Here is a 12,048-nt window from a genome sequence, read left to right on the forward strand (position 1 = left end):
TTTTCATCACCTTTGATCGACTCCTCATGGATGTTGAATGATGATTGTATCTCTCAGATGAGTACCGCATCCTGGTGGACATGCGCTGGAACAAGCAGTACGTGGACATCCTGGCCAACAAGTGCAACTTTGAGGATGAAGAGCGATACACAGAGTTCCTGGACGCCCTGAACGCCGTCGCCAACAGGTTTAAAAAAAACAACAAAAAAACAACAACACAAAGACGTTAAATTCAAGAAAAATAAACACTTCCTGGATATATCCATACAGTAATAAGCAGGGCCACATTAAGTAGACCACATTCTGCGTCTGAGCTGCAGCTTATGGAAATGTGTAAAATCAAATAACACGTGGTTTTTCGAGGCATTAGCGCCCCTGGTGGACTGTAGTGGTAGCGTTTCCATCTTGGATGAGGAAGTTTGGAACGTTTTGAGTAAATGTTGTTGACCTTACCGCTGAATGATGTGGGTCACGTTTTCCAAAAGGGATTTAATGATAATTAAAAGTAAAATCACTTTTACATCCACAGTCCTATAAAGATTTTGTCATTTGTCAGGAGCAAGTTAAGTGATTTTTATTTTTATGTGTTTTTTATGTGTCTTAGGATTATTTTGATGATGGACAGGGAGGAGCGCTCCGTCATCTGTACCTGCGCCATAAACCTCTCTGGACAGAACTGCGCCCTGAGGATTGCAACAGCGTTCAGCAAGGGTACATCCAATAATAGTACCGTGTGGAAGGGACTTACGTACTACAAGATGAAGAGCAGCAAGCAGACACCAGGCCGTCTGCCAGAAGTACCATTAAAATAAAAACAATTCAAATGTCTGAAAGTCAAAAGGGAAAGAAAGTAACATGCGGGAGGTTCTCAGTGTCTGAAGGAGTTGAAAGATCTAGAAAACACAAAACATTTGATATGATTTTTAGGTCATTTTTGTGGTAATTTTAGTTCAGCTGTGTGGAAATTAAAGTGTGTGTGTGTGTGTGTGTGTGTGTGTGTGTGTGTGTGTGTGTGTGTGTGTGTGTGTGTGTGTGTGTGTGTGTGTGTGTGTGTGTGCGCGCCAGGCACGGTGGACATGGGCCACCTCCCTCACCCGGTGCTGATGCACCTCAGGACCTTCTTCGACCTCTGGGACTCCTTCGCTCTGCAGGCCGTCCAGAGCGGACAGCCCTGCATCTCAGACCACATCATGTTCGAGGTAAACGTGACGCAGCTTGGAGCTCCTTTTTACTACAGCCCAGGACTTACCAGCACAATCTGTGGGTTATTGAAAATTATTGAATATTTTTAAATCAATTTATCAGAAATGTCCTTCAAATGGCATCAAAAGTTTTAAATTAGATTTTTTTTTGAATAATTTGCTTCTAATGAACATGTCGTCAGGTCCTTTTAAAAAGTCAGAAAGGGGTGTACTTTTTTTTTTTTTTGATTAAAAATCAAGCCTTAAGTTATTTCGTAGTCTTAAATTGGAATTTATAAGGTTTTGATTTAAATTAACATTTTATACAATAGTATTTATTCATGTGTTAATTTATGTCGAAAACAAAATTAACTTCTTCAGTGGAGTCAACATTTCTGAAGTTCTAAAACCCTAAAACTAGCACTGCACCTGATACTTACCTTCATATTATTAGTACTATATACTATATATGACTTACCTTTATACTGACCTGCAATATTATATGAAGTAATTAAGTGTGTGTATGTGCACGTGTGCAGATCCTGCAGCTGCTGCAGTGGAGGGATCGCTTCTGGGACGTGTGCAACACCCTGGCTGCAGACTCTCAGGGCGTGTCGGTGCTGTCGCTGCACTGGCAGTGGGTCCACAAGCACCTGATCCTCAGGCTGCCCGGCCTGCTGCTGGGGGACGCCTCCTTTGAGTGAGCACCCCCATAATATTTTTATTTGTGTGTATTAGTAATCTACATTTAGTACACCAGCTAAGAACAGTGAACAACAAAATGCTTTAGTTCAACTTAAAAAGTACACCTTGATACCCTGTTAGAGGGCTGTTCAACTGCATTGTGATGGGGCCCTAGTTTCAACCTGTTACCGACTCGGGGGCCTGACAAATCTATTCTAGATAATATTCTACGTTTCTGTGTAGTTTTTTTAATTTAATGTAACTACAAGTTCATTCCTAACCTTCACATTTATTCAAAGGGCCCATCCGCATTAATACACGGGCCACATTTGGCCCATGGGTCGCCAGTGGAATGAGCCTGCCCTGCTCCTAACTTTTATTACAAGGCTCTGTCGAATCCTCTATTCTGATTGGTCGGTTTCTGAATAATGAGAGCTGATCTGTAAATAGTGACTGTTTCCCCGGGCAACCACTTCTCCGCCTGGTTTTGCGTCCCTCGCATCACTCCGTCTACATGTGAATGCTAACACTAGCGAGTGGCGGTATCTTGTGGCCGTGCATAGAAACTACAGTGGAAGGGATGAATGTGGATGTGAATCAATATCAAAATCTCAAACCTCCCATTTAGCGTCCGCTTTAACAATTCATGTAAATGTGAAATATAACATTAATAACAGTAAATAGGTTTGATGCGCTGATGTTTTTTTTGTTTTTTTTTCTCTCAGCCTAAGCTCTAAGCTTAAACTAGACACTTGTTAAATAATTTTGAATAAATGTTCCATCTGAATATGTTTATCTTAATTTATGATCTATGTGGGAGGTCGCTGTGCATCCTGTCGGGGGTTATTCTCCCGATAATGAACCAACTCAAACTCGTCTATCGTTCCTTCCCAGGGGGCAGCAGGAGCTGCAGGCCGTGTCGTCGGCCATCCAGACGGTTCTGTCCACGCCCGTCTCTGTGTCCTCTGCCCTGAAGGGAATCCAGAAGGTTCTGGGGAAAGCTCTGCCCTTCAAGGTCTGCATCACAGGATTCCCTCTGTTGGGGAATTTCTCTGTTTGTTTGTTACAAAGAACCTGTAGTTCCAGTCACCCAGGGATAACTTCTAAATCAGGGCAGATTTTCCCTTTTTTTTTTTTTCCCCAAACTGAACCCAGATTTTCCCCGTATGCCCCTTTCCTCCAGTTGGAGTCGGTGGCGGAGTGTGCATCCAGGCTGCGCGTCCTAAGCCGAGCGCTGGACGTGGGAACCCTGCGGCTGGACGGCAGCGGCGACCTCCGGAGGCTGCAGGGGGCAGCGCTGGGTCTGGACACCAAGGAGAGTCTGCTGGAGGCCTGGGGCCTGGTGCTGCTGGCCAACACCCAGCTGGAGCCCCACAGCACCGGTGAGCGGGAGTGAGGTTGCCTCAACTAGATTCACCTCATTGTTTAGTTCTGCAACGACTTTTAATTTGCATTTATTTACATTCTATTCATGTCAAGATCTTTGAGTTTCATGTTGAGTATGAAAGGTGCTCTACGAGGGAAGATTATTTATATTATTTTACCTTAAGTTGACTAGTTGTACATGAACAATGGCGCTCTTCTAGTTTTATGCGCTTTAAGTGTGAGTTTTACTCAGCCAATATTTTCACTTCATGCTCCAATAAAATGGTATCTTTAGTTTACAGAGTTTGCAGGGTTTTTTGATTAAAAAATAAATAAATAAATAAATAAAAATGGAAAGGAAATAGCTAAATATACAGAGTATCTTACAAAACCCAGACAATAAAATAACCTGCTGTCTCATGATGCATCCTCATTCACGGGTTAAGAAAAATAAATAAAAGATTTCTCTGGAGGTGGTGGAAGAATGTGCACCATTGTGAGGAGGTTCCTTAAATATTCATCTCAAAATCTGAAGTACCCTCCCTGCAGAAGCTTTAGAAACGTGGTGAAGTAAACTGGTAAACGTTAGTGCCTTATTATTTCTTTCAGTGTATGATATTTCACGGGGTGTAGTTCGTCATCCTGGTACTGTTCACATTCTATTTGATGAATGCTATGATTTGTCTCACATACTAACTTGACGTATTCAATTGTACATTAATATGAATATGAATAAATGACCCTGGTCCCCTTCAGGCGTGCTGGAGCGGCTGGTGTCCTGCGTGGCGCAGCAGCAGGCCCACATGTCGTCCCGCGGGCTCCTGCCGCTGACGGGCGCGGCCAGGGAGGGGGCGGAGCCGGGCCCGGTGGGCGGGGTCTCCCCCAGCAGGGCGGAGCTCCAGCAGCTGCACCGCAGGGCTCAGCTGTGGCCGCTGATGGAGGAGGTGGCGCTGCTCAACCAGCTCCGCCTCAGCACCGACCTGCTGCAGCTCGCCCTCACACAGGGGTGAGTACGGCGTTATTGACTGGTGCTTATGAACGTACTTGTAGGTGTTTTCAGCAATGTGCGCTCGGGTATCTATGTGAAATAAGGAGTCAACTCCATGAGTCAATACACCCAATAGAAATCACTGGATTCGAGTCATTGGATCAACTTAAAAAATTGGTTTAATTTGATAAATGTGTAATTTTTTAGCTTTTCTATACTCAAAATGCATGCGTTTAATTGCTTAAACACCAAACTAATATACATTTTACAAATTTAAGCATTTTTCTTTTACAATGTTTTTCCATGTTTTTTTTTTTTTTTTAATGCATTCATTTGGAAAGAAAATGAAGAATTCCAGTTCATACACTGTCTATATGCTGTATATGTATAACATAAGACAAAATAACACTAACAATACGGGAAGTCTGGAAATTCAGTGGAAAAAAGGAATAGACAAGCTTCAAACTAAATAAACAAATACAGAAACTAGAAATTATTTTAATTATTGCCAAACCAGAAAGAAAATAAAAAAAAAATAAAATAAAAAGATAGTAATGTAGGTATTTTCCCCGTTTAAAAAACAGCTTTTGCTCCACCCACAGGGATCAGGAGGTGGAGGAGAGCCTCCGTGGCGAGATCTCCAGACACCTCAGGTTTTGCCTCCAGTCGACGCCCATGAACCTGAGTCAGCTGCAGCCGCTGTGGTTCCTGCTCTCCAGCGACAGGGTGAGGAATACATTTAACCTCCAATATTTATTTGTAAACGTTTTTACCGGAAAAGTACGGAAGAGTATTAGGGCCACGCAAAAGGTAGTAAAAACCCTTTCATATCGAGAATATCGTCGGAATCCCGACTGTCCCTACCACCGCACCACCCGGCCTGGATCTACCTGAAACTGGGTGGTGGGACTAGAGGGTGTGCGGCGGGAGCTGCAGGTGTACTGGTGGAGGGCGCGTTGGAGCCCGGTTCCAGTGGTGGGGAGTGGACTGTGGAGACCGGCTGCGGGACCCGTCCCCAGAGGACAGACTGGCGGGAGGGGGCGGTGGTGCATTCCTACTTTAAACTCAGAATTTTATCCTCGAAACACAGGGGTACTTTTTTTTTTTTTTTGTGAGGCCCTTATACTGTTCCGTAGAAAAGTGCTCTTTAACAGGGAGAACTTTAAAGAAAAAACTTGATTTCATTTTCTTATATATATATATATAATTGCCATTCACTTTGAATAAATATTATTAAAAACAATTTTCAAATATTTTAATATTATTATAATATTATAATATACTCTGTGGGAGAAAAATTATTTCCATGAATGATTTTCAATAGGAAAAGTAATTTTTTTAAATGATGTTTTTCACAAATGCATCTGAAAGAGTCAAGTAGTAAAGAACAGCAAAAGCAAAAAATATATGTAATATATCAATATTCAAATTAACAAATGTTGAAAGCATTAACAGGAAATCAAAAAGTGGTTCAAACCATTGAAGTATGATTAATGTAAACAAGAGAAATAGATTTATAAGCAGAATACAACGTAAAACCTCCAACGGCTGTGCTTCCCCTCGCAGCCTGCAGAGGAGCTGCAGTTTGTGTGGTGTGAGCTGCTGTCCGAAGCGCTGGCCGCCCTGTGGAACAGCAGTGTGACCTCTGACCCCGACCGCTGGCTGAGGTGGGACCCCCTGAACCCGGACCCCGATGTACTGCCCAAGCAGCACCACGGGGCCGACAACACGGTACAGGAAACGAAATTCTAGAATTGATGTTTTCATCCTGCCTCCTGATGTGGAACCTGCAGGGGTGACCAACGGAAACAGATATTATTTATAGAGTTGTTATGGAACCGAAGATACTGATTAATTAAAGGAAATTAAATCAAACGTTATAGGGCTTGATGTTGACAGGATTTCACGATATGAATCTATAGCAATCGATTGACATTTTATTCATAATGAGAGTTTTTGAGGTTACAGTCAACCTTGCATTACAAATAAATATGAGGGAGCAAATTAATTCTAATGCAGAAATAGTTCATTTGTGTCTGGGATTCAATTTGAAATAAACAGTTTCATATAATGTCAATACTCCAAACAAAGTATTGATATTATAATTTTCACATATCAAATTCATATAATTAAATTGTGTTACACATATGTATTAAATTGTAAGTATTAATTTTAATTTTTATTATTTTTTGTTTGTTCAATGTCATAATATATATTTTTATGTCCACAAAAAGGAACCGAGGGAATAATATAATGGCAAAACAGAAAACACACGATTTTTTTAGTTTTTATTTGCATTACAAAAAAATGCTAAAATCAAATTAATAAAAAGTATGGATTTATTTATGGATTACCTTTTTTTTAACCCAGCCCAAATATATTTTATATGTATTTATTTGTTACAATTTTTACATCAGATAAAGGTAACAGGAACGAAGGTGAGTAACATAATGGAAAAGTAATTATGAATAAATAAATGTTCCAGTTTTTCTACCCTTAAAGTGGGCGGGGCTAACAGTCATAAGTTGGAGAACCACTGATGTGGCCTCAACCTCCAGGGATTGACCCGACGCCCCTCCCTCCGTCCACCCCAGGGCCCCCCGGCGCTGAGCCGGGCCGTGTGGTCCCGCTGCTCCCTGGACGTGCTGAGCAGCAGCTCGGAGGCCCCAGGCGCCTGGGAGCCGCCGGGCCTCGCCCTGCTCGCCGCCTCCCGGGTCAGCCTGGGCGAGTGGAGGGAGCGGCTGCAGCAGCTCCAGGACCTCAGCGCCGTGCTGTGGGACAACATGGCCATTCGCGCCCTGGCACACTTCAGGTGGGAACTCACAATGAATATGAATTGAATCATATGAATTAATTGAAAAAGCAGGAGGTTTATTATAAGTAATCAGAGTATTTAGTGATCATCTGGGAAGGGACGACCGATGGAGATAAGCCTTTTCGCCCCACTTTAGCATATTCACTGCAATGTTTATTAATATGCACTGTCCCAGTCAAATGATCTAACTAGATAAATAAGATAATTTCCTTTATAAAGCGGGACATATATTGTAAGCAAGTGAATGACTATAAGAAAAAGTGTGTATTCATATTCATTTTTATGAGGATCTGGGAAGAGACTACAGATGAAAATTTCCCTTTTTCTTTATTAATGTGTCCTGCCCCTTTTAAATGAACTAAATAAGATAAAACTACATTTATTGGTTCAAACAAACCATTTAAGAAGTGTTTGGTACAACTTTGACAATATGTTTTTAAATATATAATCAGCGTTCATTGATATATAGTGATATGTTTGTGTGAAATCTCTGGAGGGAGAACGTAGATAAATGGGTGTCTTCAAATCCAAGCACTTATTCCCCCCTCCCCCCCAGGTCCACTGACTTCCGCCTGCAGGGGGCGGTCCTGCGCCGGCAGCTGCAGAGCCTGGCCGACCTGCTGCCCCCCAGCCTTCTGGAAGGCTACATGGAGAGCTGCGAGAGCTTGGTGGAGGAGCAGGACCCCCTGGTCGCCGCCCAGGAGATCCAGACAGCCCTCAGGGACTTCCTGCCCTCCGACCTGCTCCCGGACGGCCTCCTGGACGCCTGCCTGGCCTGCCTGCAGCAGTACGTCCAGAACAAGGTGCAGGGAGGCCACCAGGTGACCCGGGCCGGGGTCTTCTGGGTCAACATGGGCCTGGTCCAGATCAGGGTGTGGACGCCGCAGACCATCTTCGACCCGGCAGTGAAGAGGGCCTACAAGCTGAACTACACCCAGGAAGAGGTGAGGGGCTGCTCCACCTCAAACTCTTTCACGGTTTCATGACTTGAGTTTTGGTTTGTGAGTCATTTGGGAATGTGTCTCCTCGTCTTATTTTTGTCTATCCCAGTCTACCTCTTAGTCCAGGGGTCCCCAACCCCCCCCTCCAAAAAATATATTTACAAACAAAAATAAATAAATAAATGTATGTATAACTTGCTGCCTATAAAAACCTGTTCAAAATGAGGCTACACAAATATCACATCCATCTTAAAGCTCGCTGACAACAAGTGCAACCCTCACAACAAAAAATGAAATTCACTTCATGAGGGAGGCTGCCTTCTTATGATTCAATGCAGTTTTGTTGTCATTGACGCAGTGTGCAGACACAGTGAAACTAAAAGAGGGTTATGGCTTTACAACAACGGGGCGAAGGCTCATACGTAGCATAAAATTAGTGCAGATAAAAATACAATGACATAAAGATATTTACAAACTTGCATTGACTGTGGTCATATATCTGAGGTAGCTGTCATAGAGCTGTGCAAATGGAATTGTAAACATTAGAAGTGCAAAAAAGAGAGTCATTAAAGTGCAGGGGGGCAGGGGGGACTGGAAAACATGGAGAGAATGCAGGGACGCACATAATGCAAGGATTTTGTGGGGGGAGAAAAAAAAATGCAAAAAAAATGCATCACAAACAAATCTCAAATGTAATTTTTCTGCACACGACCTGCAATGACTTCACGGAGCCCTAGGGGGTCTCGTACCCCAGTTTGGGAGCCCATGTCCTCCGAGACAAAAATGGTGCATTAGAGTTGTTGTTATATATAATAGTTGTTATTATTAAATGACCTCTCCTCCTCCGCTCGTTTCCCAGCTTGCTTTGCTGCAGGAGGAGTGGCGGGGGCGGAGCCTGTCGTCTCAGCTGCTGACGGGGGCGGAGCTAGAGGAGAGCAGCACCACCGACGGCTTCCAGCACCCAAGGATCCGGTGATTTTATTATTATAAAAGATATTATTTAGATTTTATTTTATTATATTTTAAATCATCTTACAGGGATACTCCTGTTCCGCATGCTGAATGTATCCGCTAGCCTCGCTCCTGTGAAATTAGGGATTTGCACCTTCACCAGCATCTGAATTCTTTTGAGCAGACACATTCTTGCATATTGAGGTAGAATAAAAACAAAGACATTTTAGATTTAAATGCAGTTATATTCGGAGCTACTTTAAACTATAACTATTATTAAAAGTGAATTTCCCCCTAAAAACTGGAAGTATCCCTTTCAGTGAAGCCTTCAGAGCCTCGTCTCTAACCCTGCAGTTCATACGACTTCCTGATTGGCCTCAGGTCTCTGTGTGTCGTATTGATTATTATTATTTAAACCCATCCTTTGGTGTTTCCAGGTACCTGTGGATCCGCATGCAGCAGGTGAAGGAGCAGATCGCCGAGCTCTCCAGGAAGCAGGCGTGCCGGCCCCGGGAGCCGCAGTACGGCCGCCTCTTCCAGGAGCTGCAGCACTACCTGTGCAGCATCGGGCAGGCGGCCACCATCCAGGACCTGCTGTCCCACCTGCTGAAGGCGCTGCAGGGCCCCTCCTCCTCCAGGTCCCGGGCGGGGATCCCGGGCCTGCTGAAGGAGGAGGCGGTGTGGCAGGGCTCCCAGCAGCGCTTCTCCCAGCGGCTGCTGGACGACTACCCGCTGTACCCGGACGTGGTGGGCCCTCTGCGGACCGGCATCCTGCAGCTGCGCCACGGCATGCGGCTGCTGGCGGCGCAGGCGGCGGCCTCGCTCGCCCCCGCGCCCGCCGGCCTGCCCCGCCTGGCCGCCTGCCTGCTGGCCTTCCCCTCCGTGTCGGCGGCCCTGCCCTCCGACCTGGCCCGGGCCGACTTCCTGTGCTCCAGGACGTGCACGGAGGCTGTGCGCGGCCTGGTCAAGCTCCTCCCCCCCCAGCAGGACCCCGAGCGCGTGTTGCCCCGGGCGTCCACGCTGCTCCTCAACGCCCTGCTGTACGTGCAGTGCCACGCCCAGGCCCTGGGTCGCCTCGACGAGGAGACGCTCCGCCTCTTCAGACACATCTGCCAGGTGAGACGCTGTGGTAATGTTTTATGATCTGCAGTGGGGCTGTCGCAATTATTTCATAATCACTCGTCGCAATGTAAGCCTCTCCAATTATATTATTTGTTCTTCCAATATGGTTTGCATGGTTTGCTTCCTAAGGTGCATATGTGGTATTACACTATAATAGAATAAAACCTAAAAAAAAATAATAATAATTGTGAATCGAAATTATTTGTATGACAAATATCTAAAATATAATGATCGTGGGCAACCTAACCTGCACTGGGTCCATGTCCTGTAATGTCTTGAAGTTTTTTTATGGTATATGTTAATAAAAACAGGATTACATGTCTTTTTTTCTTATGTATATGTTAAATAAGTACGTATTTACTTTATTTCTTGTAGAGATGTCTCGAACCACAAAATGCTGTGTTTTATTAATCGAGAAAAAAATAATAGGAAACATCTATAAAACTAAACATTTCTGGTGTCATTTTGAGACGTAACGGGAGATGAATGTAAATGCGATGCACATTGAACAGCGGTGAAAGTGCATATTTCCCTCCTCACCGCCACGCCCCTCAGGCCCTGGTGAACGACTGGGACTCGCAGGAGGCTCGCAGGAGGGAGAAGGAGCAGCAGGACTCCAGCTTGTACCGGAATCGCAGCCGGCTGCACGGCTCGGGCCTCAGCGAGGAGGAGCAGGAGGAGCGGGACTTCAGGACCAGCTTCCCGCGCTTCCACAAGGTACCGTGGGGTGGTAGCTCAGGAGGTAGAGCTGGTGGTCTAGTGATCTAAAGGTTGCTGGTTCGATCCCAGGCTCCCCCTGCTAGCATGCTGTAGTGTCCTTGAGCAAGACACTTAACCCCTAATTGCTCCTGATGGCTGCGTCCGTCGGTGTTTGAATAATTGTAAGTCGCTTTGGATAAAAGCGTCTGCTAAATGTAATGTAATCTAAAATGTAATGTAATCTACCGCGCCCCGGGCCGTTCCAGAAGCCTTCCGGTGTTTGGAGTCAGTATCTCATATTTTTCTTGGCGTCGACGTTCGGACGCCGAGCTCTGAGACCAGGAGCTGCGATGCATTTCTGCTGTGTCACAAAGTCACTCTGAACTCAAATGTTTGATTCAGAAAAAAGTGCAGCACTGGCATTGTACATTTCCCCCAAAAAGTTTTTTTACCTTACCGTATTTTATTTACCATATTTTATTTACCATATTTATTTTACTACATTTTAATTTATTTTGACTTTTTTTACATGTATTTTTACAAATACACTTATTTTAATGTATGATAAATTATTTTAGCTGTTATTAATTCATAAATTAATGAATTCCTCATCAATTTGAGGGATATTCCTGCTTCTTGGTCGGTATAACCTCAAATTTGATTTGGACATTGCTTGGGCGTGGGGTTAACAACCTCACCCCGTAAAAAAAGCATGTTACGGAAATGACGAGAAGACACCATTCTGGTAAGGAGCGAATGGTGGGGACTCGTCGCCCAATGTTCCAGAAGGAACGGGAGGAACTGAACTGTGTTTTGATGGCGCTTGGATGGACAGTGCTCCCTCTAGTGGTGGAGTACTGTAACTGCTCCGTCTAACGTGTCCGTCTCCGTCCAGGACTTTGCGGACATCACCTCCCAGCCCACGCTGGAGGGCTCGGCCGACACGGCGGGAGAGGACGAACAGGAAGCCGCGGGGGAATCCGACGACGGCGACTTCCTGTCTCCGGCCGCCATGAACGCGGTGGTCCAGGTCCACCGGCGCCTCTGCCTGGGTTTCGCCAGGTCGCTGTGGTACCAGGGCGTGGCTCCGGCCAATTGCAGCAAAGAACACATCGAGGCCCTGGTGTCGTCCTATCAGATCGCTGCTCCTGTAATGACACGCTTCTACCACCTGATAGGTTGGTGTTTCATGTACACACAGGCAGGGAAGTGGATCCGCAGATATTCGTTGTCACGTGGAAAATATTAAAAGCATAACCATAAACCTTTATCTGAAATTAGATAGATTTAGGGAGTAATAAT

General features: G+C 44.9%; 1 protein-coding gene across 1 annotated transcript in view; it reads left to right on the plus strand.

Annotated features, from left to right (window-relative positions):
* mdn1 (midasin AAA ATPase 1) overlaps positions 1 to 12,048 on the plus strand; it is a gene marked incomplete at its 5' end in the record, with an annotated part of 79,840 nt that overhangs the window by 40,928 nt on the left and 26,864 nt on the right. Inside the window, 15 exons of the mRNA XM_080019069.1 lie at positions 58 to 187; positions 605 to 711; positions 1,066 to 1,199; positions 1,721 to 1,881; positions 2,760 to 2,880; positions 3,049 to 3,247; positions 3,987 to 4,236; positions 4,821 to 4,944; positions 5,785 to 5,949; positions 6,813 to 7,030; positions 7,590 to 7,977; positions 8,834 to 8,946; positions 9,363 to 10,041; positions 10,603 to 10,764; positions 11,642 to 11,924. Coding sequence (XP_079875195.1) covers positions 58 to 187; positions 605 to 711; positions 1,066 to 1,199; positions 1,721 to 1,881; positions 2,760 to 2,880; positions 3,049 to 3,247; positions 3,987 to 4,236; positions 4,821 to 4,944; positions 5,785 to 5,949; positions 6,813 to 7,030; positions 7,590 to 7,977; positions 8,834 to 8,946; positions 9,363 to 10,041; positions 10,603 to 10,764; positions 11,642 to 11,924 — 3,234 coding nt within the window. The remainder of the gene's footprint in view (positions 1 to 57; positions 188 to 604; positions 712 to 1,065; positions 1,200 to 1,720; positions 1,882 to 2,759; positions 2,881 to 3,048; positions 3,248 to 3,986; positions 4,237 to 4,820; positions 4,945 to 5,784; positions 5,950 to 6,812; positions 7,031 to 7,589; positions 7,978 to 8,833; positions 8,947 to 9,362; positions 10,042 to 10,602; positions 10,765 to 11,641; positions 11,925 to 12,048) is intronic.

The sequence above is a fragment of the Zeus faber genome (genome assembly GCF_960531495.2).
Source record: "Zeus faber genome assembly, chromosome: 2".
Taxonomy (NCBI): Eukaryota; Metazoa; Chordata; class Actinopteri; order Zeiformes; family Zeidae; genus Zeus; species Zeus faber.